This window comes from Oreochromis niloticus, linkage group LG18, assembly GCF_001858045.2.
Source record: "Oreochromis niloticus isolate F11D_XX linkage group LG18, O_niloticus_UMD_NMBU, whole genome shotgun sequence".
NCBI lineage: Eukaryota > Metazoa > Chordata > Actinopteri > Cichliformes > Cichlidae > Oreochromis > Oreochromis niloticus.
In genome coordinates this window covers 20,416,314-20,443,593 of record NC_031982.2, presented here as the reverse complement: position 1 = coordinate 20,443,593, position 27,280 = coordinate 20,416,314, and the positions used below count along the sequence as shown (strand labels likewise).

Genomic DNA, 27,280 nt, shown 5'->3' with positions numbered 1-27,280 from the left:
AATTATACAAATGTAACTTGATTATCATTATCCTGTTAATCTGGAATTAACCTATTTCAAGTAATCAAGGGAACGCAGGCACAGTGAAAATGTTCACTACCAATCACAGAAACCTACGTGTTCTTGTGTTACTTTTCCCCAAATGTTGTTTTGGCACAATCTGGCTTATTCTCCCTATTGCTCGATATCAAATCTGCATGACTGGCAGATGAATTAAGAGTGGCACGCCAGCATGTGTCCCTTGGATAAGCATATGTGTGTGTTTTTGGCAGTACAACTACAGGTCCCACTGCCGCTGTCCAGCTGGCACACTGACGTGCTAGTTGGCACATGTGCTGACCTCGACACACACACACAGCCATGCACAACACTACTAACAAGAATGAGTATCCCGAGACAACCAGAGCCAAAGTCATGATGACTTCAAGGCCATGAAACTGTCAGAGCACTGTGTTTGGAGTGGTCGTTAGGACAGACATGAAACGGTGCAGGGAGCTCGAATCAGGCTGCCAGAGAATTACAACGCAGACACAACTGTTCCTGATGCCAGGACACATCATCCAGGAATAAAATAAAATGGCAAAATATATAATTATCGAGTATTGAGTTTAAGTCAAAGCTGAGGTGTGAAATAACGCGTAGCAGCTAAAAGCAACTTTTTCTAAAATCTACCTGAAAACACTGAGATCACATCAAAATCATCACTTTATTTTTTTTTTAGAGAGTATCTGCATGTTTAATGATGTGGAAAACATACAGTATCTATCCCTTTCTATGCAAGCATTCTCTCAGCTCACAGTAGGTTCACAGTAGATGAACAGCCATGTTTGATTTGGCAGACTTTTATCCCAGACACCTTTTGTGATGCAGGGATTTGTCTCTCCTCCTGGTCTTAAATCAGGGATTTTTCACAGTTAAGCAAACGTGTTAACCACTGCACCAGTCATTCCATTTAAACACAGCACTGAGTCAAAAAGTTTAAAGAGGAGACCTCTGCAGCATCCTGCTTTGTTAACACAGGAACTTATTTGAACTAACTAACCTGTCAATACGACATCCTCTGTTCCCTAACTCAGTTATAAGTTCCTTATGTCTATGTTAATAATAGCTGCCAAACTAACATAGATGACGAGCTACACTGTCCTGCAAACTTTAAGCCAAAAAGACTAAAAAAGGACCAGAGTGTCTTCTCTTTCCAAGGCTATAAAATATCTTGCACAAAAACTTTTCACAAGCTCTCAAATGTTGGTTTCTTCATACAGAGAAAGATGACACTTTATTATATTGCAGGCAGGAGTAAGACTAAGCCCCTGTAAGGATTCTACCATCAAAGGAAGGCCATTTTATTCATTTAAATTGCTCGTCCTGTCAAGGGTTGCAGACCCAAATGCAGACGTCTGAGGCAGACTTCATAAACAAACCCTTATTGAGGTGATGCAGGTAATCCAAAAGGTAGCAAAAAAACACCATAAATTCCACAGAGCACACAGAAGGGAGGACAGACAGGAACCCAGTATGACTCACATCAAGGAACAGGAGGAAACCGAGGCCTTAAATACACACAGGAGGTAATCAGGGAGAGTGGAAACACCAGGGTAACAAAACACAGCTGAAACTAATTAACAGAATTAGCTTTAAGAAAGTAACAAAGGAAATTAAATTAATAGCAAGGCACAAGAAACAGGAATGACCAAATTAAACAGGAAATAGCTAAATGGGACTCACATCAGTACTAGAGACGAAAGTCAAAACACAAGAAGACACAAACGAGGCTGGAATAAACTAAAGGATCAAATATCTGAACAAACACAAATAACTAGAAGAAATAAACTATTAAAGTTATTGGAGTAAAATAAAGAAATACATAGAAATTATATAACAAAACAACCGGAAATAAACATAAAAACCACACCATGACAGGCTCCTAGTTGCAAGAAATTTGTGAGTATTGAGAATTGCAAACACAGGAAGAAGACCATTTAGGTGGTATAAAATGGTTATCCTTGGTTGACCTTGAAGATGAACTAGTAGCGTAGAAACTACCATCGATTTAGTCTACATGTTTTGATGAACATGATGTCAAATATGAAATACCTCTTCTTGCAATAATGATTTCCTGTCAAGTGCTTGTTCCTTCGCTTCAATTCAAGAGGTTAGTTGATTTAAAAATACACGAGTTTTAATTTGAAATCTTCCTCTCAACATTACCAGGCACTCTAGTGGAGGATACAACCCAATCAGCGATTGATCATACAAAATCTATTATCAGCAAACGGAACACTTTCTTGTGCTGCAGTTTTATGAATTAAAACATTTAATTGGCGACGGAAGAGATGACTCTGATTACAAACTAATGACAAGAAACGCAGTGTCTTTGTCAGTGAGCTAAGCGTTCCGTGCTACTGTTAATCAAAGCTGCATTTATTATTTCATTTGAAATACAGAGAAATGAAACAAGAAGGAGCAGCCAGAGCGAGCTGTTAGATGAAGCGCTGCAGGTGACAGGCTGCACACCTCCAGCTTCTCAGGGAGGTGACCAACTGCTTTGACTGTGCCCTGCTGTTTGTGGACTCATGCCGTGTGCAGCATGAAAAGATCACAGTTGCTCACAGAATGCTGGAAAAGAGCCAATTATTGCATGACTTCTTTATTAAAAACAACAAGAGGTTGCGTTGCTGCCCAGAGAAGTCGTGACCTGTAATATTAAGCCAGATGTATTGCTACCACGGTAACAACGGGAGTCAAAAGATCAGCCCAGGCCAAAATCTTGTGATTGGCACTTTAGAAGAAGCTTTTATTCAATAGCATGTTAACAAAATTCACTCTAATAGATGCAGGCTCATGTGAAAAGACAGCTGCAGTCATCTACAGTCCATCACCATAGTAACAGTATACACAGCATTAGCAAGCTAACGTAACTAAGAGTTGCATGTATACGTGTTTATGATTTGAACACTTCAATAACAATCTGGCTGTGCCTCTAGTTCCTTGAGATCCAACACTAATAACGTCCTGGACACAGTGTAAATTATAATCTGTAACTACATCCACACCATAATTCTCCCACACGTAGGACTATTTTGATAAAAATATATCCAACACATATTTAAAGAAGTTTAGAGACACAAAGGAAGTGTTTTCAACTGAGGACATACTCATACTCACTAAATTAATTAAAAACAAAACAAAAAACCCTTTTGGCTCAGCTGTGAAAATCCTAACAGGTGTCAGTCTTACTAGATCAACTGTGTTTCCCAAATACCAGCAAATGCACAGAGAGCTGCTAGTATTTTTAGCAGTACTTTAAACAGAGAAAGAAGTAAATCTCTTTTTCATGGAGCAGGCCGTGTCAAGTAAATATTTCTAGCTGAGCCGAATGTGACATTTGACACTTCTGAAGGCCACGCTTTGACACTTCTTGCACGGATGTGTGCGTTTGTATGCATGTGTGCGGAAACACACGCAGACACCTACAGACAGACACACTTAAACCCATCTGAGAGTATCAGTGTCCCTGTGTTCACGTCTGTCTTGATCTTCCTCAGCTTTAATCTTCTTTCCTTCTTTTCTCCCTGGAATTTCTTTTTTTTCTGTCCATCACCATTAAAGGCCATCCACATACGTCCAACTGTGTTTGGACTCAAATCACATACCACACACGTACGCACACGTACACACTAAAATGCGCACAGACATCAATCAAAAAGTCATGCCGATCTGAAAAGATCAAGGTGGCAGATGGGCAAACAGTTGGAGGGCTCATAAGAATATTTAAGAATAATCATGAAATGTTTACATTTAAAATTTGAGAAAGAAAATCATTCTACGTAACTATTACAGCTTTGAATGTTTAATCAATATGTCTGAATTTGGGTTCGGTTTAGGTTAAGTTTAGTTTAATTGTAGTGTTTGAGGTTTTTTGGAATGACTGGTGGGATTATGATGTTAGTATTTAATTTCTGCTATTACTTTATAGTTATTCTGATTGTCTGATTCTGTTAGTCTGATTGCTTGATTGCTTTCACCTGAGTCTCGTTCCCTCCTGTTTCTAATCCTCAGTGAGTGGTCAGTGTGTAAACAGCCTTGTATGGAACCTGCCACTGAAAAAAAAGTAAATTTCCAGCCAGAGCTAAGTAGAAAATTTGAGTTATTATCTCAAAATTTTGTCAAAAAGTTTGAAACTTGTTTTTGAAAATTAAACCAATGTTCACTCTAAAGCAGCAGTCCCCAACCCCCGGGCCACGAGAGTTGAGGCTCGGGTGTGAAATTTGTTTTTCAGGGTTTTTATTGTTATTTTTTTTATCGTTTTTTGCCTTAACCCGGTTTCCCTGGGTCTTTTCCCATGTGTTATGAATAATCTTCTTTTTTGTGGTACTGGTATTGGTTTTATTTTATTGTATTTACCCGCGACACCTTAAAGGCCGGTCTGTGAAAATATTGTCGGACATAAACCGGTCCGTGGCGCAAAAAAGGTTGGGGACCGCAGCGCTAAAGAATCACCAAATTCAAGGCACCAACTAAGACATGAATCTGCAGATTATTGCTATTAATTAATAGTTTATAACTAAATTATTTCCACAACATCAATATCATCAAACTCTGGACATAATTGTTAATCATCCAAATAATGATACTAATACTACTACAAATAATAATATTAATAGAAAGAATAATTTTCTATTAACTTCCTACTATTGTTTCTATTGAATCAAGGCAGGAAAAAAGAATGAAGATGAAAATCGGTTTTCATTTTACACAAACACAGTTTTCATATGAAGTTATTTATAACTTAAAGTCTGGTGGTATCCTCTTAAAAAACTGCAATAAAACCTACAGAAGTATATTTATTTTTCATTGAATTATCACATCACTGAAAAAAGGAAAACTTAATTTGACCTCTAAAAGTGGTTTTGTTGTGCCTCATTATTTCCTGAATTACACTCTATTGTAATTACATTAGCTGTAAAATAAGTTAATGAATGCAGGGGTGAAGTGTGAGCTATATGTTTAAATTTAAATGACTTGCAGCATCAAGAAAAGAACAGAACAGCTACTGTGTTTTTGCACCATATGGCTTCTTTTTTCCTTTTTTTAAAGTTGCCTCAATTAGTGAAACAAGCAGTGAAAAACTACCACAGAAGTCATCTGTGCTTGTCCTTACAGTCCCAGCAACATCAGCCGCAGCAGCACAATGAATCAAAGCAGCTTGATAAGTCAGACCCTCGTTTACTCCGGAGTGCATCACCATAATTAGGAGCCACAGGAAGTCATGCATGAATCCCCCCAGAAAATAGTTGAAGTAGAAAATTGAGTTTTCTGTGTAAGAACAAGATTTTTAGAGTGTCATTTTTATTATTATAATTAGCATTATTACTTATACAGTATTTTCTGAATTTCTGCATGACTCAACTTCCTATAAGCTCCTTGCTGCTCACAAGGAGCATGTGGCCTGCCGGAGAAAGCTTCCTAACTCCATATCCTTTTTGAGTCTAGAAAAGCCGCTTTAAAGCTGCAGGGTGGCATTATTATTATTATTAATATTTCCCTGCTTTCAGGGATTGTTTAGGAAGCAGATATATTAAACTGGTTCCCACTGTCTTGTGGGAGGAAAAAAAAAAATTTCTTGGTCCTAGTTTTTGCTTGCTCTGCAAAAAGCTTACTGGCTTTAAACAATGTGTATGATATGTCTGGATTTGCTCACCTGTGAATTTTCTGATCTGTCTGCAGTATTGTGGTGGATGGTGGCTAGTGCTAAATGTTGCAGAGATATAGGCAGAACTCATCAGCTACATCTTCTGAACCAAAATATGGATTGCTTCATATGTTTGATTTGTTAGTTGACCTGTTCTACAGTACATTTATGCCTATACAGACATTTATTCACAATCTAAGGGGCTCTACATATAGTATAATAGTAAGATCAAATATTCTTCTTTTAAAAGCAGCCTTAATCTGTTCAAACACTGGCAGCCTAAAATAGAATAACAGATTCACTAAAAGCCATGCAGTGACTGTTTTTAAATTACTGTGGAAATCAGATTAAGGCCTTTCTGCCTAATAAGAGCTATTTTGACTTAAAGAAAAAGATTTTAATAAGTAATGGGTATCCTTTATAATGGATATGGAGCAAAGAGGCTAATGAGTTTAAATGAGCCATTTAAAGAGTACATGGCCCCAACTCACAACAGGAAATGTAACAGTGGAGGTGCACATAAGACAGAGAGGAAAACCGAGAGTTGACAGAGAGTGGCTGAAAACACCCCGAGGTATGAAGGAAAATGCAGGCCGTTAGAAAAACCGAGACAGAGTGAAAGGGAGAAGGTAATGCTTTCAATCTCTCCACCTGGTGGTGTTTACCCAGCCGGAGGCCCTGACAGGCTAGTGCAGACTTTTCCCACACCTGGGGTCTATGCTCCTTTCCTCTCTCCTCTTATAACCCTGACTTCTAGGATAAAACATGGTAAATTTCTCCTATTCAACAAAGATCACCTGCAGCATACCTGTGCACGTTAATTATTTATGTTTTACCAGCAACGTAAACCAGAGCTCAGCAGCTGCCCTTAGAAGCTGTTTCGATTGTTTGTAGTCCTTCAGCATTTATACTCGACTTTTATTAATATAAAACCTTGTGAAAATGTTCCCTCAACCAAAACTCATTTTCTTGGCCATGAAATTTTAAGGCAAACCCCCCAAAAACCCAAACTATGACTAAGTTAATAGAGGCTTTTATTACATTTTATTATTTATTACAGTATTTTCCTTATTACTTACAGTCTCTGCAGAAATGTCTGCAGCACATGCATTGGAGTATATAAACTCAAGCAATAGGTTGTCGCGGCCCCGGTCACACAGGCCTAGAGACAGAGACACCCTGGCAACCGCGGGTCACTAGGGAAAAATGTGTTTTCCTTGATCAGCAGGCCAGTTGTTGCTGGAGGTGGCTGGGAGTTGCTTGGTAAAATCAATCACAAAGAGGTATGAGGTGCAGCACCAAAAGCCTCCTAGTGATTGCTTTGGTCACAAGCAGATTGCCACAGTTGCCAGTTAGTTGCCATCTGCAACTAATGTCATTGGCCAACATGTGTAGTTACATTTCTTGAAAGGCGCATGTGAAGTTACACTGTAGGTTTTGTAGTTATGACATAGCTACATCATAGATTTCCCACCGAAGCATAAATCCCAGTCCCCTGGAAACATTTGCCTTCAAAGTAAAAGTTGTGCCTTGCAACCAACACGTTTGAAAAGTTGCAACATGTTGGGGAATACATGTTATTCTCTAATGACCAGAGGTTGCTTGGGGTGTCGACCGGCCCCTAAGCTTGTGTGACTGCAGCCTAACTAATTTGTAAAAATGCTGTTTCAAAGTTAATAACAAAAAAACAAACCACTGTTAGTTAAAATGTTAAAAATGAGAGTTACTTAAAATGTCAGACAATATAAAAGATCAATATAGCCACCATGACATGACCCTCTGAATTTTGACGCTCCAGCTTTAGCTTTAACCTTCACGACCATGAGGGTGAAGTGCTAACTTATAATGAGCATTAGTTATGACTGTAAAAATACACAGACAATTCACTGATTGAGTTTGGGGTCATGTACCAAAACAAACAGCAGGTTGCAATTTTATATGCAGGAAAAAACCTGGGCAACATGCTCGCACAGCTTACAGGGAAAACTCAAGGAGAGAGAAGTTTAAAGGTGTTTATATACCCACGTCTGCCTTGGAGAGCGCACAAATATCAGTCACAATTATTAAACCTGAATGATTTTACATGCCAGCAAATAACAAAGATTGGAACAGGCACGGTCCAATTTATATTCATCATCAGCTACAGCTATAATCTTGTACAGAGGCATATGATGTTCACAGCAAAATAACACAAAGTATCAACATTTACAGCACCAAACACACACACACAAATCACAGCTTGTGTGTCTGTATAAACATGTCTGCAGCCGATGATGATATATATCATCTATCTGTAGGAATGAGAAGAGACAACGTGTCATTCCTTTCATTTCTGAAGAAACACACACCTAAGCCAATTCAATTACAGATATATACTCACAAGAATGCACGCATACACACACACACACACACACACACACACACACACACACACGAGTGAACCGCTCAATAGCAATATATCATAGCCCTCATAACAAATGAGCTATTTTCACCTCCTGTTCTTGTACGTTGTGCCCTGCACAGCAAACACTGATTCGAAAGAAGAAAATACAATCACGAAATCACTGCAGTCTGAGCTAATAGGACTATCATGAAGTTACAGCAATACAAAAAAAACATATAAACGTATAAAAATTCAGATTTTAATATTTTCCAATAGTGAGGAACTAGTTGTTTTGAATTATTTTTAAGTTTTCATTGAAATCAAACTAAAACTTAATATTTGATCATCATGAGCATGATGACACAATATTTCACTCCACAGTGCTTTTGTACTGTACATAAGATATTAGTTGTAAATTATTTTCTGTATTACATTTAATGTTTGCGGCTTTTTTTATTCTTAGATGACGAGAATGAAAAAAATCAAATAAAAAGAGTTGATGCATACAGTGGAGTGCAAAAGCGTCTAACCTAATTACCTGATAGTTTTTATCCTCTCGCATTAGAGTAGGCTCTGAATATGAACGCTCACCTTTGTTAGAATAGGATAAAAGTTGCCTTTCATAAAAAAAATTTCAGCTTCATAATAAAATCATCCCAGCAACTAGTGACTCTACGTGTGCATGTGCGATACTGAACAGATTAAGTGCGGTACAGCCCTCATTTATTCATATTTCTCTTCCAAATATGTATGTTTTTTTAAAGTGGTCTTCAGGTTGTTTGAAGGCCTTTCAAAGTTTTTCTTCAGATTGTGGCTGGTTTTTCTCTCATTTTCAGTCCAGTCCTTGCCCAGCAACCAAGATGTCCATCTCAGCATCTCGTGACTGCAATGAGTCATGTACTGACATTTAGCAGTGAGTTTTTACACACTGTAAATTTACTGAAATGAACGAAGGAGAAAAGGCTGTGGTATGCCAAATTATAACAGAACTGAAATGAAAATCATTGACAACCGATCTTATGGACTCACAAATCCAATTTATCAATTTTGGGTTCAATTCATCATCAGTATGTACATGAGACTGGCACAACAGAGAGTGTCTACATTTATCTGTAAAACATGGTGGAGGCTCTGTCACGGTTTGGAGCTGCATTTCAGGCAGTGGAGTTGGAGATCTCATCAAAATTCATGGAATTATAAACACAGAAAAGTACAGTCAGATTTTGGTCCACATGGAAAGCATCTGATTGGGAACAGCTTTTCAGCATGACAATGATCCCAAACACACTGCCAATTTAAAAGCAAACCTGGATAGAAAAGCACACATCAGTCATGGATGGGCCTCCCCAGATCCTAGGACTCAACGTTACTGAAGCAGTGTGGGATCATCGTGACAGATAATGAAACAAAAGGCAGCCAACATCCAAAGAAGAGCTTTGATTGTCCTTCAAGAAGCCTGGAGAACTATTCCTGAAGACTGCATCAAGAAATTACAAAAAAGCTGCCTAAGAGTGTTTAGGCTGTGTTGAAGAATAAAGGTGCTGGCACCAAATATTGATTTTCAAGCTGTATTTCCATGCATGTTTTGACATGTTTGAATACATTTCTCCACCCATTTCCCATTTTCATAGCAAACTATTATAGAAATGAGGGGTGGCTCAGGATGCTCATCTTCAAATTCATGGAGCCTAATTTGTATTGTAACAGAGGCCTAGCAGCCTTCCCCTCATTTACTACTCTCCTGCAGTTGGAACAGTGATAACTGAGTATATGAGCTGGATATATGAGCAATCATATAAAATGGTAAATAAAGTTTTTGGCAGGGAAAAAAAATGCAACTAGTGGCAAAACACATTTACTATGTACACAGTTTGAGTGAACTTGTGTTTGTGTGTGATTTCACCAAGGAACTGTAGAGATAAGTTGATATGCTAGCTCAGAGGGCATCTTCACTCTATAGTCTGCCTAACGTGTCTCCTGGCTGGGCAGCGGTTCTCTTAGTCCACCTGTAGCAGCCACTTCCACTAAAGGGCAATGACACTCATAAAGTGCAGCTCAGAAAAGATAACCACATCACGCAGAAACATGGATTCATTTACTTTCCAGCAGCAGTCCCTTTGTGGACCAGGCCAGACATTCTGCACTCAAATCAGCTGAGAAAGTTAAGATCTATAGAAATAATTATTATACCAGGATGTAAGCACATCCACAGACAGGCAGAAAGTCTCTCAAAGCCACATTCACAAAATAACTGCCTACACGACCGCACGCACATGCTCGGACTTTGGCTGTGGCTCAAATAAGAGCTTTTAACTGATGTAACTGCAGTTTTGCTCTTCTGCTGGGCTGAAACCCCTGGCAACCAGACTCTATCAGTCTCCAAAGACACAGTGACAGATCCGATTTCAACAGAGTGCTCTGACCGTCCTGAAAGAAGAGAGGGATTGTGAGAAAGCTGTAGGGGAGTGAGAGAAGGAGAAGTACAGAGCTGAGAAAAGTGGAAGAGAGGGAAAGAAAGCGATAACACAAGATTGATAAAAATGAATGGACAGGAAAGAGGGAGGAGGTGGGGCAGACGGCGACCCAGCGACCGAGAGAGAGACCCATTTGGCATGGAAGAGGTGGCGTGGGAGAGAGGAAGGACAGAAGGTTCCTTTTGTTTCCTCTCCATCAGCAGCTGCACTCTCCTCTCTGCTCAACATGCTATTTCATCTCCAGCCATTCAGAGGCAGAGGGAAACAAAGAGGAGAGGAGCTCTCTCCAAGTAATCTGATATTTCTATCTGCTCTCCACTGGATTTATTCTCTCCTCTGGAAACCTGAGTGCGTTTTCTGCTGCCACCATGTTGGTGTGATGCCACCTTTCGAAAGAACCTGTGATTCGTGCATACTATGTTGAAATGTACATTAATGTGGAGTGAGACTTTAGGCACCAACATAATCCCATATACAAACATGCAATAAAAAGTGTAGAAAATGTGGAAAAATTCAATCAAATCACCTTTTATTTTGGAAAAAAAAAGAAAGGACCCGTTCTCTGCTTCTGTGGACTGAATCGACCTCTTCTGTCTCTCCATGTACTCCCAAACCCCTAAATGTCTTCTGAAGCAGCAGTGACATCCCAAAGTAACAGAAGAGCTTGCTGCCACTCCTTTAATGCAGTGTAATATTTTAATCTTGTTGTTTCCTCTTGAGAAATCGTAATAGCACTACACATACTCGTTGGCTTCCTACAAATCTGTTTAGATTCCAGTAATTTGCTTTGCCAAACGCAATTTGGACAAGGTTTAATTGCTGCTTGGATTCTGATCATTGGCAGCATTTGTTACAATCAGTGTCCATTCTCATACGCACAGAAGTGATGGTGGGGGGAGGACGCTGGGTCTGGTATCCAACATGTTGTACAAGTTTAGGGTTAGTTAGGGAACAGTCACAGCTTCCACTCTGCGTTTCATTTGATACATTTACACGACTGAGACCAACCCCATAACCAAAGTTTCCTAAACATAAACATGAAAGAGTTTTTTTTATGCCCCAATAATCAATAGGAAACAAAATACATCAGTAACAGAAACAGTTCTCTACCACTTCCTTTTAAGATCTATTTGTATCATGTAATATACACTGTGAATAATTTCCAAGATGATGAGAGTTTACTGGCAATTTTTTTCCTTTTATGAATAATTTAAAAGAGCTCTTTTAGATGGAAACATATCTACAATTGATGCAGCACAATCTGCACTTTTGGCCACTTGGGGGCTGCATAATTAGTTTTTTTTTTTTTCTTCTAACAGACATGGAGCACCATTAGCATTCATCAGAAGCTGTGGTGCAATGTAATACTCACTCTCCATTAAAATCTGTTTTTGTCTCCACATCCTCCTGAGGGAAATATCTGGAGCTTTTCCAACTAGTGCTGAATTTTGCTCGCAGTTTGATAGTAAGCAGGTAATCTATAGTCGACCGTTTATCAGAGGAATTTAGTTGAAACCAGTTACTAGAAATGGCAAAACAATGAGCTGAAAGACTCTAAAATGCATCGCAGAGCAGGGTTGGATGCTAAATACCTGAACTACATTTGATATGTACTAGATTTACTGTTAATGAACAATATCCAATATCCTCCAAAGTGCATAATCCTAGCTACAGTGGCCGCTGTAGGACAAATACATTTTATTCAGCTAAATGAGATCAAAAACATTACATTTAAACTTTACCCTATAAAGGTCGCGGCCTGCCGCCATGTTTCTGCTACCGTTTGGACCATATCCATTTTTCCCTGTCTGTGGAAGGCTGTCAGTCCACTGTTTACCTCAGTTGTCCACGATGAGTGAGAAATGTTAGCGTCTTTTCACTGTGGAAGAGGCTGTAAAAACTTTGTGAAAGAAGTATGATAGGGATCAATGATTCAGGTCATTTCTGATCAATGATAGAAACACTGAGGTTATGCTTAACTTTTCTGTTGGTAAAACTTATTTTTACCCCTGTTAGCCTCCGTTAGCCACAGTTACTTGCTGTTAGGCACTGCTAGTGGACGATAGTCGCTGTTACTGTCTTTGAAGTGAATGTAGCTTTGTTAGACTCTAAAACTTCATGAATAAACTCGCATATAAAGTAAAAGTGTAATTTTTATTTATTATTTATTTATCAAAGGTAAGAGTGTGACTTTTAGGATACTTGAGCCTAGCATTTGCTGAGCTAACATTAGCTTATAACCAGCTCCTGTTATTGTTTACAGATTCTAATGGTGCTTCATATCTTCAGTCTTAAGATAAAGATACAAATGTAAATGTCCCACCATGGCACGTGAATGCCTACAACTTCTCTCCTCTTCCTTTATTTTATGTATGTGGCCAGTCTCTAGCAACGTAAGAAAAATGTGAAAGGAGGTTGTTCCACATTAAAACAACATTAAAACCCACACCTATATCTTTTTAATGTTTTAATTGTGTTTATGTTCATGAAAGCCTCTTAATTTGTTGGAAGACATAATTACATACTAATCCATTTATTTTTATAAGTACGATATCCCTTTTTTCTGTTAAATAATCTATAAAAAAAAATAATTACTGACAGCACAATTAATTAGAGCAGTTTTAAAGTTTTAACTTTCTCCCATTTGTACCTGACAGTGCCACAATTGACAGTGGGGCCTTAATTTACTCTGTGAAATGTGGTTCACGAACGATTTTTCTCTGCACAGCTTTTTGTATTAAAAATATGACCAAAACTTTATCAAGCAGGAAATCAGTGTGAATATATTTGGACAGCCATGTCTGAAATATTTATCATCATTGTGCTGCGGATAGGATAAGAGCGAAGGAAGGCAGAGTGAGGAGAAGAAATGGGAGAAAGTGAGAAATAAAAGAAGAGGAGAGGATAAGAGAGGAGCACATCTCGTGGCAATCTGATCTTTCTGCCCTCTGTGCTTTGAGCTACAGTTGCTCCTCTCACTGAATACAAAGCCTGCAGGTCTCGGGCCCCTCTTGTTAGCACAAAAACTCCTTTCAGACACACAGCGAGAGGGTTTGTTTATCAGAGACTTTGCTCCTTTTGTTTCTTCTTCTTCTTCCCCTCTCATGATTTGGATGAATTATTAATATTGTTTCTTGTACTTTCTTTGAATGCATACAACACATGCAATAAAATGTTCATGTGAAACTTGCTGAATACATTCTAGCCTTATTTTGCAAAAATCATTAATTTATGGACAGCCAGCACTCCATGAACTGAAAAAATATGAAAAGTAGAAACACGAGGCAAAAATTTGAAAATCAGAAAGGATTTAAGAAAAGATGTACACATACACACATGTACACACATATATATTAGTCTGTTTTTTATACCTGTGTTGCTTGTTATTTGATTCAGATAGCCAGTCATCTGCATTATGAAAGAAACAAGTTTCTATTGTTTTGTAAAATATCCCAGGCAGCTCCATGAAAGTAATAGCAGCAAGAAGGAAAATCTGAATGTGATGTATTGCTACATATTTGCTGATGCAGGTGTTCTGTGGTTGATATTCAAAGGCCCGGCTGCTATGTGCCGCTGCTAGAATACATCAATCAGTAAAATCTTGCAGCAAAAGGATATTGCTGTTTGTTTTAGTAGTGCGTCTGGTGTCGCATAAAGCTTTTTGACAGCTTGACTTCATTGTAAATAGGGGTCACTGTGGCTAATGCCGAGTCCAAACAAATAGGAAACAGCAGGGTCTTGTTGAAGGAAAGCTAAACAGATTTAGACACAGAAGTGAACTTGTTAAAGCTGCGAGGCTTTCTTCACTTTATAAACAGTTAGTGGAGAAACATTTGCATATGGACTGGAAATGTAACCACTCATGTGAAAAGCTAAACCAGAGCTGTAGGTTGGAGGAAAACAGATGCCAGACATGTGCCGGGGTTGGTAAAGGGGCATCACTCTTTGTCTGCTAAGCCATGCAAACAGGGAACACAGACTGTTTATGTCAGCACAAGCTTCACATTAGCATAGCCCGAGCTCTGCGAGACTTGATAAGCTATGTGGCAGACACTGACTGCATTGCAAATGATGGACGGATGGATTGATGGACAGATGGAAGGAAAATGAGACCAGCAAGCAAGAAAATAAAGTAAAAGGGCATTGGAGAGGGTAAAAATTACAAGAAGCGTTACAAAAAAGACAAGCGAGCAAATGACAAGATTTAAAGTATAAATGAACAACTACTCAAAATCTGAACACCTTAAATACCCACAAATTAAATTAGTCAATTAAATCTGCTTTCATTTTTTGGTTAGTTGTGGTCATCTACTGCTAACCCCAGGATATCCTGATTTGTGAGCAGTTAGAGGTAAGACAGCTAATGCTACAGACACACTAGTGAAAACAGTGGAGACCGTGACAAAACCAAATTATTGCAAATGTGAGCGATGAGCTTGTAATCTTGTAGCCTTTGAAATGGTTGCTTTTGAAAACGGTGACCAGGTCTACAAACTCTTGCGGTCAGTTGCGGTTCATAAAAGGACTTTGGTGCATCAGGACAGCCATTAAACAGCAAAAAGACAGAAGCACTCTGCAAACACTCTGCAATCAGTTTGGTGATTGAAGGGGTTAAGCTGACAATTGCATCCAGTCTGTTTGTGATAACATGGCGATCACTTGATAAATCATTGATTTGTTGCTTTCTGTTGCCATCAGCGTACACAGAAATTCACACTAAGCCAGTTACTTTTAAAATCTAACCAAAAACTAATTGATTTGAAACAGAAATCCAAATAGTCACATAATAAATGCAGGATGGCAAAATGATATAAACACTCCACAGCCTTTCTTTAATATATGAATTTAACCAGAATCCAATCAGTTGGAAACCAGTTCAGACGAGTTCCCTACTGTAGAGATACATCGCGTGAGTTGTGCTTATCGGCACAGACTGAGTCGGACTGATTGCAATGTGATGGCAAATCAACTGCTGACTGAGTCAGACTGTGATTCTTTGGAGACAGGTTGCTTCCCACCAGGCAACCTGTGCAACCACCTTGCAATTCAGAGGTTGGGGCACACAACACCTTTGCAATGCATTACTATTACTACTGCTACTGCTACTGCTACTACTACTACTACTACTAATAATAATAATAATAATAATAATAATAATGATAATAACACTGTGTTGGTCACCCAGTGACAGCTGAGATGGGCTTTAGACCCAGGTTGAATAAGTGGTTAAGAAAATAGATCGATGGATGGACTCATGGTTATTAGTAATGATAATAAGAAAAGAAGAACTACGTACTGTTGGCATCATCATTTTGCAACCACGCAGTGTTGGTGTGATCATATATGCCAGATTATCATGCATTCTTTTTATGATGTGAAATACAATTAATTAACCTTGAAAAACTACAGCAGTCCTTCAAATTAACTGCTAGCCTCCATATGTCATCACGGCTTCTTGACTCCACAATTTAATAACTTTTTTTGTGTGCAAGTAGCTAAATTACATTTCAGAGCTTCGTCCAGCTGGATTCCTTCTGCCAAAGAGACTGGCAGAAGTGACAGTTTTATCTCAGTGAAAGTCTCTCTGTGGGATTACATGGCCCAACTGCAAGGATCACATCCACCACACTGTCACTGGTGTTCATATTTGATATGCTGCTTCACTCAAAACAGAAAAAAAAAGAAAAACAATATTCGAGTAGTTATGCTGTTGCTTAATTTTCCCTCTCTTTCGACAGTTCAACATTAGCAGAATCACTCTTTGGTGGTTAAGTTTTATTAAAATATTACAGCCAATCCTCTGAGATTTTTCTCTCTCCCTCTGTTCAATTCATGTTGTAGACTGTTATAAATGAAAATCTGAGTTTGTCGGTCCATGAATAAAAGCTCAGCCTCATTACTTTCCAAGTAAAATGGGCAAAATTTCCTGTATTTTGAAGAATAAATACAGCTGAGCACACAGTTCACAATTTATATGCTTCGTCTCAGCGGTGGACACAGTTTGTAGCCTTTTAAGGAGCTTATGATATCGATACTCGCTAGGATTACTTAAAATGACAGATAATCATCCTTATGTAATAGCAGGGTGTCAACATGCAGGAAGTCGCAGTTCACAGCGAGCACGGAAACACTTTTCACTTCATGATGAAAACCATTTTTGCACATTAGTCTTTTTGAGTATTTTATCTTGAGTATAAGTTAACTGCTGAGAGATCATAAATGGACTGTCTAAACAGCCACAGTGCACAAGATGGTATTTATTTTCTTAACTGTGTGAATTCATCTTATAGGAACCCTGACATTATTATTGCTCTCGATGGTCTCAAGATAAAAAAAAAAAATAAAAAAACAGAAACGTTTTCGACTGCTTTGTCTCACCCAAATCAAGTCAATGTTTTGTGTACAGTCCCAAAACAAAATTTTGCCTCAAATAGCTTTGCAGCGTCTGAAGGGACTTGGATGATTTATTCTCCATGTGTTAACTCGATTCTCTCAGTGTCAAAGTTTTTCCGGCCTTCCCGGTTGCTCGACTTCATCAGTGTGCCTGCCCACTCTTCTTCTGTCAAGTTCACTTCCAACCTCCAACTGTCAGTCTGACTCTATTGCTTGACCACCTGCTCCATCTCCGCTCCACTTTTTGCATTCACTGCAAAGCACGGCTTAGTCAGCCTGCAAATCCACCTTCTTTCACCTTTATCAACAAACCCGTTGTTGACCAGCATCTCTTATTCTGCTTTGGGCTTTTACTTTTTGCTGAAAAAGCCACAAATACTTGACAAATAACTGCAGCACAGAGTGACATTTGCCAAGCGGAAACCAAATAAACGTTTATCACTTTTTAATTATCAAATTATTACTGGGTTTATGTTCTTTCGATCAACTACATGACTGATTTTTGCAGGTCTGCTTCAGTTCTTTGGATGTTTGTTTGAATTAAGCTCTTTTATTATTTGATTTTAATTATTCACAACTCAGTTTGAACTTAAAGCTTTGTATTTACCGGATTGTAGAAAAGATACATGAGGCAACACAGAGCACCAGAACACAATAAACCAGAGCAGACAATATGCAGACTCAGGCAGAGGAGTCATGGCACAGTAACAACAGTGCTGCACACACAGATGGCTAAGTCCCAGTCCAAATGCTACAAGGCTCATCCAGTATCTCTGCCTAACTGGAGCAGAGGAAACGAGAATTATTTCCAAACTAGACATTTTTGGCTCGCGTGTCGACAAGTCCCAAGCCCAAAAGTCCAGAGCCCCAGTCTCATTCCATCCTCAACTAAATATCATCTATTCAATTCAGTATATTTAGCTCAGTTATAACTCAGTAGCATCTGTTATTAGTTTTGGCCCCGTGGCACCTTTTTAATGTGTAAATAAACTGCTAACTCAGTAGCCTTCTTATCCTCTGTGTTTCATCCTAATGCAAAATCATAAAACATACAGAGAAGCCAAACCCCAACATTGTGGTACATGTCTCCACACTTTTTGGATTCCCTGCTCTGTTTGTCACACTCAGCTCTAGCTCAATCACTCTTACTGAAGCTATGAATTTCAAAAAGCAGGGAAGAAGTTAATGTTTCATCCTACAATAAGTGCTGATAAGCAGTACTATTGTCTAGAACTGTTTTTTGACTATTTTTAAATATATTTTGTACTCCAACTAGTAACTACAGCAGCAGGATGGTCTGTCTTGATTGATTTATGAAGAATCACGTTTTCCATCTACTGTATGCGATAATGAGTGTCAGCTGGTGCAGCTGTGAGACAGTGTGATTATGCTGCACCGACAGCTTACATTCACTGATCAGTCAACTAAGACTTTAGTAACGGGGAAAAAAAGATGTGTGTTCTCCAACCACTTGGTGAGTGATTTCTGTTGTTGCCACAGTCACCTGTAGCTTGCAAGCGTCCAACTTGTCCATGGAACAGCAGTGAAACTTCTGAAATCAACATATTTCCAATAGTGCAACTTTTATTTTACAGGTGAATGGATGCTGCTTATGGTTTGTGTTTGGTTTGTGGTTTGTGTCATAAAATGCAAGACAAGAAGAGGGATGGTGCTGCAGATTATGAATATATATTCTGTATATACAGTCACTGGTTTGGAACTGTGGTTAAGACTCTTGAACAGTTTCATCCTGCCTGCTGCTGCTGTTGCTACTGATTACTGGAGCTACCGCTCAGGGAGGCCTCCACAGAGTCTATCCCCCCGTGGCATGAAACAACACATGTGAATCTGTATGCATGCTGTACATATGTGCAGTATATGCGTGCACAGGAGTGAAACAGAGGGAAAGATAGAGGTATTTTACAGTTCAAAGCAGTGACCTAAATACAGGTACCATGGTAATATACCACACTGGATCTTCTCTCAATAGCCTGAAAAACAGCTTTTGGGGAAAAAAAAAAATCCTTTAGATCCAGTATCCTTTAGTGCTCAGTGCATTTGTGATAGGATGGTTTCCACATGCTTAAGTGGAGAATATTTCTCATCCCACAGCATTTTTATTTAGAGATTAGAACACAAACATCTGCTTTAATACTGCAATATTAACCCTAAAATGATTAAAAAATAATAAATAATAACATGTATGCAGGTGAATCTACAGCCAAGATGGAAAAAAAAACAAGAATTACAACATGCTGTTTGTCAGGTTTAAATTATGTGTGAAGCTAAATCTGCCAGCCCCTCTGTCAATAGAGAGAGATATAGAGCACAATGAGACGTAGGACGAGGTGACAAATCATCACTTAAGCTTCTGCTGCCTGCCCACACTGCAGAACAATGTAGACCTGGCCATATGTGAAAAGCATTGAACACCATGACAATAGTGGGGAAAATATGGTGCCTTTTAAAATGCTGCCAAATATATGCAACATAAATTGGGAATATCTCAAAGACACAGAGACGTCAACCCTGCAGCACTGTAAGCCCTTTCATTTGGACTTTGCCTTTGTTCTGCAGCATATTAAAAGGAAGCAAAAAGTGCGCCTAAACAATGCTTCTATTAAGCCAATATGTTGAGCCCCAAGAAAGCCAACATTAGTCATTTTTAGCAAAAGTGACAAAGCTCTCAAGCACATGATAAAAACAAAAGTTTTTTGGATGTATACTTTGATGAATATCATCTTTTTGGGGCTAATTTAGTATATAGAGAAGTCTTACCATTGGAATTATGAAATGTTAATGCTTCTTAAATGTTCTTTTTAATCTTTCATATTTACCAAAACTAAAAAAGAAAGCTGAAAAGGATTCAAGCTTGCCCTTATTTTATTCTCAATAGACAATATACAAGAAAATTCCTATACTTTTTTATACCACAAAAGGATCACTGAAATTTTTATATAACCGCATTGAATGCTTGTTGTGCGTAGTCAAACCCTGTAAGCAGCAATATGGGAAAGGGAATATACTCACATTACAGATAAAGTTACAATCTTACACAGAAGCAGAGTAGGAATGTCACCAGAACATATACTTACAGTACATTAGCTGCAATTCTTCCAGAACAGCAGGGGGCAGGATAGGCCTACGAGTGTTGTAGTCTATTCTTACTAGGCTGTCAAAAAATGTTGATACTGACATCCATATTAAAATGATTGGATTAGATATTTGTTTAAATACTTGTACTGATACTTACGGTACTGTCTTTGCTTGCTCGACACTCTTACGTAAAATCACAGTGTCGTCTGCAAACATCATAATCCACAGGCACTCCTGCCTGACCTCATCAGTCAACCTGTCCATCACCAAGGAAACAATAGAGGGCTGAGAGCAGATCGTTGATGTCCTGCACCACCCACACATACTTTTCTGCCACTCCTAACTTTCGCATCCTCCCTCATAGCTGTGTTTTATTCTCCCTGCGTCTTCTATGAGTGTGTTATTATTAGTTTCCCAGTTTAGTTTTGTTCTTTGTTTTACCTCCACACCTGCAATAAAGCAGTGCTTTGGACTTCACGTTTGTCTCGGTGAGCTTTTTGTTTGGGTCCATTTCCTGCCTGCACGCAGCCGTTTTGTGACAGAAGGACACGACACTAACAAAGAGAAACACAGGGCTTAAATACACTGAGGGATAACGAGGGAAATGAGACACAGAAGGAGAGCACAGCTAAGAGTAATTAGATTGGACGAGACAAGGGAAGCAAAACTAGAAACAATGACATGAGACCCGTACCTTCAAAGTAAAACAGGAAACACACCGACTGAACTCTAGACATGTAAACTTAACAGACTGGGGAGACAGCATAGGGACCTGAAACATGGGAGAGAAAGGCACAGTAGACACAACACGGAACACAGGGAAGCCATCACACAAAACCTAAGAACTAAACCCTTGACAGCCATAACTGAAACCTAGGGAAGGGACAATAATCAAAACAGTACAACCAAGGACTCAGAACATAAACCATAATATAAAAATACAAGAACTCAAAATGCTGGGTCACAAAGACCCAGAACCCTGACAAAAAAATATGACGATAAGTCGCCAGAAGGACAGCATTACTTAAAAATACAGTTTTTTGCTCTACCTAATAGATGCTATGGTATTTTCGTGGGTATTTATATCCCTGACATGGGATGATGGCAACTAGTGCCCTGATAGCTCCAGTCCAGCTCATTGATAAAAAAGGAAGTAAGTGTGGAGGATGGAGATGCTCTGCTTTGCAATTTTTTAAATATATGTTGCCTTTTATTTATTTACTTTAATTTCTACTTTTTTTAAGACAGCTACTATGACCATTGTGAAATCAGTTATGTTCCATAGGCTAGAATGTTTACACTAGTTTAAATGATATGAATGCTTATGCTAATGTAGCCATAATATTAGTAGGTTACTCAATATTAACACTTCAGTCTGTGCATGTCCAGTTAACAAAATACATGGTGACATTAAAAATAAACAGCCCACCAGCAACCTCTCAGTGATTTAAAATGACTTTTTAATAAAGAATTGTATCTTTAGGTTCATCCCATATTTTTGTTGTTGTTTTTCTTACTGCATAAATGTAAGAATTGATAGGGCAGCCAGACAGGATGAATAAAAAAGATTAAGTTTAATTACCTAAAGCTGGATGAAGTGTATAAGAAGATCATAATAATGTCACAAGGCCCGGCACATCATCTGTGTGTGTCGTTTCAGATCTCCTCTCTACTCTCTAACACAAACACGTCAGTCGATGAGCTGAATGTTTGAATAAAACAGATCATAAAAAAGACAACATCTCAATATGGGAGTTTTATCTTTGTCTGTCAGTTATTGTTTTTATTATTGAATTCACTGTCATTAAGAAGCATTACATCGTTTATCAAGAAAAGCGCTAGTGGTCTAACATTTTAGACTACAAAAAAAATCTTCCAATTTTTTTGTCTTTACTGGTTTCAAAAATGAAAAATAACCATTAAACAAAACAGATGTAAAAACAGAACAAATAATAATAACAGAAACTGCAGGTCTATCAAATGTTACGGTTTTGTTTCGAAAGCTAGTTCACCCTTTTATTCCTCTGACCCACACTAACACACACTCATACAAAGACTCATTTTATCCACAACTCAGCTGAATTTTAAAGGGCTCATCAAAAGAGACGGTTTTAACAGGGTGCCTGGAGGGTGCCAACAAATCCTTTAAATGTACTGGCTTTAACAGATGTCCAGTATATAGCATTTATATTTAAATGAGGCCTTAATCAGCCTGGCAGCCTGAGCTTTGCCTGCGATGATGTGGAGAGCTTCAAATGACCACCCCTCTCGATAGTCTGGGTTTCCAAAGTTTTTCGAACGGTGCAATTGCAAATCTTTGATATAATATAATATAAAAATGTCATATTCAGCCTTTGTGCTTTTTTGTGCTTTTTTACATTGCTTTTTTGGATTTCGTTTTTATTTTTTGCATCATGCAAACAGTCAAATTACTTGACACATTAAGTCCTCCTTTAGGAGGAGATGGCAGTGCGGTGCAGACATGGCCTAAAAACATGTGAGGCTCATGTTTATTGGAAAGATGGAAATACTTCCAATGAATACAAAGTTTTTAGACAGGCATTTGCTAAAAACACAACATTGTGCATATCTAACCTACATAAAGTGACAGCAATAAGACAGTCTTACTCTTTTTTGCTTCTGAATTTGTAAAGGCAACCTGTCTGTGTATATAGTTTTATGGGAATTGCTGTGGAAGCAATTAGCTGATTAACCAATTTTATGTATATATATATATATATATATATATATATATATATATATAATTGATTTATTTATTTTTAATTAAAGCAGTCTGTTTGGGGACTGTGAATGCAACACACATGGGCATAGATGCTAATTAATGGGAGGAAAATGCATAACATAATTCAAAGCAATTAGTTGAGTGACATATAATTTATATGAAATTCATTTAAATAACCCATTCATTGCCATTTTTTAAATTCATATGTCATTCAAATTTAAAACATGAGCTTTTTTAGCTCGTCAAATATAAACCTTGATGGCTTTACTTTTTCATACATAACAATAAAATGAATATTTAGAGGTTTGACACAATTGATTCAACAAAACAAGTTAAACTAGTAATAGGAAGAAAGTAATCAGAACTTATCATCCTAATGTCTAAGAAGTTGTTTGACTATTTTTCCAGCAGTGATAATAAAGTGACCAGTTATTCATTTTCTTTGTTATTCAGGCTCATTTTCCTAGAAACAGCGCAGTTACTGATACAGCAGCTTCTTTTTTTTCCTTTCACTGAACCCGTAGGCTGACTCCCAAAAGGAGATGCAGGTCCTCTGCACATATTGGTGCTTATCACTGAACAAATGTTTGCCCATTTCTAAAACTTTAAATTCTAAACAAATCCAATTTCAATATTACATTTTAGCTACCATCGAAGGCTTTGGAAAGCTATTTCCAAATTGCACTCATTAAGCTTTATCACTTCTCATCAACTCAAATGCCAGACCAGCCGGACCTGCTGTCTGAACTGCTCTGCTCATGGTGGTAAAAATTTTAATATGACAACAACAACCGCCACCCCCAGCTGCCAGCATGTTATGGGCTAATTTCAGATTAAACAATGTTGCACATGTCAGAGGCAACTGTCAAACAACAGTGGCTGATCATCCACAGGGAACATGAAGGCTTCAGAAAATTAAAAAAAAAACAAGGCTCGAGGCCCAGCAGGAGGGAAAGTGAATTTTGCTGGCAGGGGTACAGAAAACTTGAGCGGTTTAAGAGATAGTTTGGATGCAGTCGCTCCATCTAGCTACGCCCTAACAGCTGACAATGGCTTGAAACTTGATGACATGAGATACAACATATATTTTAAAGTACAAGATACAGCTGAGATAATTTGCATGAGTATCAGGCGTCTTAAACAGAAAGAGATAAGGTCCTATAAAAAAAGAACTGTCTACATGGCAGCTACAAGCTCTGACAGATCAGAGATTTCAGGAATACGGCGCATTAAACTGCCTCAACTTTTGATTTTATCTCTGAGATGACTGCTTAGTTATGTGAGCTCTAATTTACTCTGACACATTCATACAAAGCACGGTCAGATGATGTCATTATGATGAAATGCACCTAATGCAGATCGTCTTTCCAAACTGGAGCATGAAGGGCAAACAGAGTTTTAATTTCCCTTGTTAGGAGATCAGATGGGATGAGATGAGAGCATATGTTGTTGGAACTGAAGTGCTGCTGTATTGATTAGTTCATGATGATCTTTAGTTAGTTTAAACTGATAGTTGCAGGAGAAGTTGAAGAAATGTTACTTACATTAACAGAATGTTTGTTTCATATCAATGAGAATAATTTGTCCAGGTGTCTTACACACTAATTTACACTAATTTAACTTTTTAACTATTTCATTTATACAGTTGTTTTTAGTTATATTTAAAAAAGCACATTGTAAGCTTGACAGAAGATTACCACTCCATCCTATTACTATGCACTCCTGTTTTGAAGCCTTGAGTATTTTGATTTGAGCCAGAAGTGATTTATTTGGACAACAGGGTGGCACGCTATGTTTTGAGCTAATTATTGGAACTTGATTAGCAAGCTGCATCCATAGACAGTAGTGGTACAATGCACACAGACATAGATAACTGCTAATTAGTGCTAACATAAATAAAAAATGCAATATTTTTAATGTAAAGTAATTGCATAAAAAAAATGTTGTCAAAGGCATAAATACAGTGGAGATACATAGGTGTCTATTTCCACCTGCTGCTCAGATCAGAGAGACCCCTAATGAGCCTGTGAAGGTTCTTATCTACAGGGTGGGCCATTTATATGGATACACCGTAATAACATGGGAATGGTTGGTGATATTAAAGTCCTGTTTGTGGCACATTAGTATATGTGAGGGGGCAAACTCCTCAAGATGGGTGGTGACCATGGTGGCCATTTAGAAGTCGGCCATCTTGGATACAACTTTTGTTTTTTCAATAGGAAGAGGGCCATGTGACACATCAAACTTATTGGTAATGTCACAAGAAAAACAATGGTGTGCTTGGTTTCAACGTAACTTTATTCTTTCATGAGTTATTTACAGGTTTCTCTTTGTTCACAGCCATTGACATGTCGAAGAGGTTAACACGTGAGGAGCGGATCGAAATTGTGTTGATCTCTGGTCCTTATGATTAAGGAACTGACCTCACTGACCTCACAGCCCATTGTTCCCTCAGTGGGCTGGTTTCAGTCATTATGCAAATGTACTGTTTATAAGGTTTGGGGAAACCTGCAGTCAGCTGAGACTGAAGAAGTCACTTGGATGAGTGACGAAACGTTTCTCCCACAAAACGCTACGTCCAGATGAACAGATTCAACTTTTGGAGATCTCTGGTGAACGCAGTAACCGGGTCATTGCAGCAGATTTCAATGCAAGACACCCTACGAGACCACCCATCTCCCATGCTACAGTTAGCAAACTGCTTGTCAGTGGCTGTCCTAGCTTCATTCAGCAAGAGCCCACAGCGTAGCACTCGCCGCATGTCACTGGAGAGTGGCATTAGTCGAACATCCCTTCGGCGGATATTAGCTACTCACAAATGGCACCCTTACAAACTCCAGCTACTGCAGCATCTCAACGAGGATGACCCAGATCAGCGCACAGAATTTGCAGAATGGGCAAAACAAAAATTGGAACAGGACCCTCAGTTCACGCAGAAGATTTTGTTCAGTGATGAGGTAAACTTTTATGTGAATGGTGAAGTTAACAAACAAAACCACCGCTATTGGTCTGACACTAACCCACATTGGATGGATCCCTCCAAGACTGTTGGAACAACAAAAGTGATGGTTTGGTGTGGTATATGGGGTACAACGATAGTGGGTCCATTCTTCATCAATGGAAACCTCAAGGCCACTGGATATTTGAAATTGCTACATGATGATGTGTTTCCCTCTTTATGCACTGAAGCTGGCACGTTCCCTGAGTTTTTCAAGCAAGATGGTGCACCACCACATTATGGGTGCCAGGTCCGAGCATTCCTAGATGAACAGTTTCCTGGAAAGTGGATTGGTCGTCGTGGGCCAGTTGAATGGCCCCCAAGGTCTCCTGATCTGACCCCCTTAGACTTTTATCTTTGGGGTCATCTGAAGGCAATTGTCTATGGTGTGAAGATACGAGATGTGCAGCACCTGAAACTAAGGATACTAGATGCCTGTGCTGGCATTTCTCCTGCGGTGTTGCTATCAGTGTGTGAAGAGTGGGAGAAGAGGGTTGCATTGACAATCCAACACAATGGGCAGCACATTGAACACATGTTATAAGTGGTCAGAAACTTGTAAATAACTCATGAAAGAATAAAGTTACGTTGAAACCAAGCACACCATTGTTTTTCTTGTGACATTACCAATAAGTTTGATGTGTCACATGGCCCTCTTCCTATTGAAAAAACAAAAGTTGTATCCAAGATGGCCGACTTCTAAATTGCCACCATGGTCACCACCCATCTTGAGGAGTTTGCCCCCTCACATATACTAATGTGCCACAAACAGGACTTTAATATCACCAACCATTCCCATGTTATTACGGTGTATCCATATAAATGGCCCACCCTGTATATCAAATATTTTAATGCACCATGTTGCTTAGCAACCACCTACCCATGGGCAAAGGTGACCCATTTATACCATGTATGCACCTATAACATCTATTATTTAATGACAGTAAAGTCTAATTTATATTCACAAACCATAAATTATGCATGATATATTATGATGTCATCATGTTGACTATCAACCACATACCAATAGGCTAAAATTCTTTTATAAATTAATAAATTAATTTTATAAATAAATTTAGGCACTCTAACAGGGGCTGACTCCTGACTCATGTCATCCTATAAAAGCACAATATAATTTTAATTTAACATCAGGAACATCTAATTTATCAAACATAGAATATACTAATTTTTGATATTTCCAAATTGTGATGTTTAAACTATCAAGATTACATTACATCAAATTATGCAATCATATCTACTGTATTTAGGCACTGTAGCATGGGCATGTACTAGTTTATTAAATGTGTGAACTGCAAAGCATTATTTAAAAATAATGCCTGCTATGTAGAAGGAAATTAGCTATAAAGAACATTTTTGTACCAGATATAAACATGTTTATTTCTTCCATGAAACTGGCCGTTTTAACAAAGGACTCAATATGCGCTGACTCTCTTTTTGAGTCAACTTCAAGTGGCCACTGGAGAAAATGCTGTTTTTGGGG

General features: G+C 38.4%; 1 protein-coding gene across 4 annotated transcripts in view; it reads right to left on the bottom strand.

Moving 5' to 3' along the window:
* b4galt2 (UDP-Gal:betaGlcNAc beta 1,4- galactosyltransferase, polypeptide 2) overlaps positions 1–27,280 on the bottom strand; it is a 207,468-nt gene that overhangs the window by 116,872 nt on the left and 63,316 nt on the right. The window contains exons 1-3 of one of the 4 annotated variants that reach the window (XM_019348153.2): positions 20,488–20,572; positions 20,196–20,294; positions 20,038–20,114 (exon numbers count right to left, since the gene is read on the bottom strand). The exons of 1 other annotated variant lie outside the window; for it this stretch is intronic. In XM_019348153.2, coding sequence (XP_019203698.1) covers positions 20,038–20,114; positions 20,196–20,294; positions 20,488–20,549 — 238 coding nt within the window. In that variant the 5' untranslated portion in view covers positions 20,550–20,572. Of the gene's footprint in view, positions 1–20,037; positions 20,115–20,195; positions 20,573–27,280 lie in introns of those variants that run through there. 2 more of the 4 variants (XM_025900060.1, XM_025900061.1) reach the window with 2 other exon arrangements.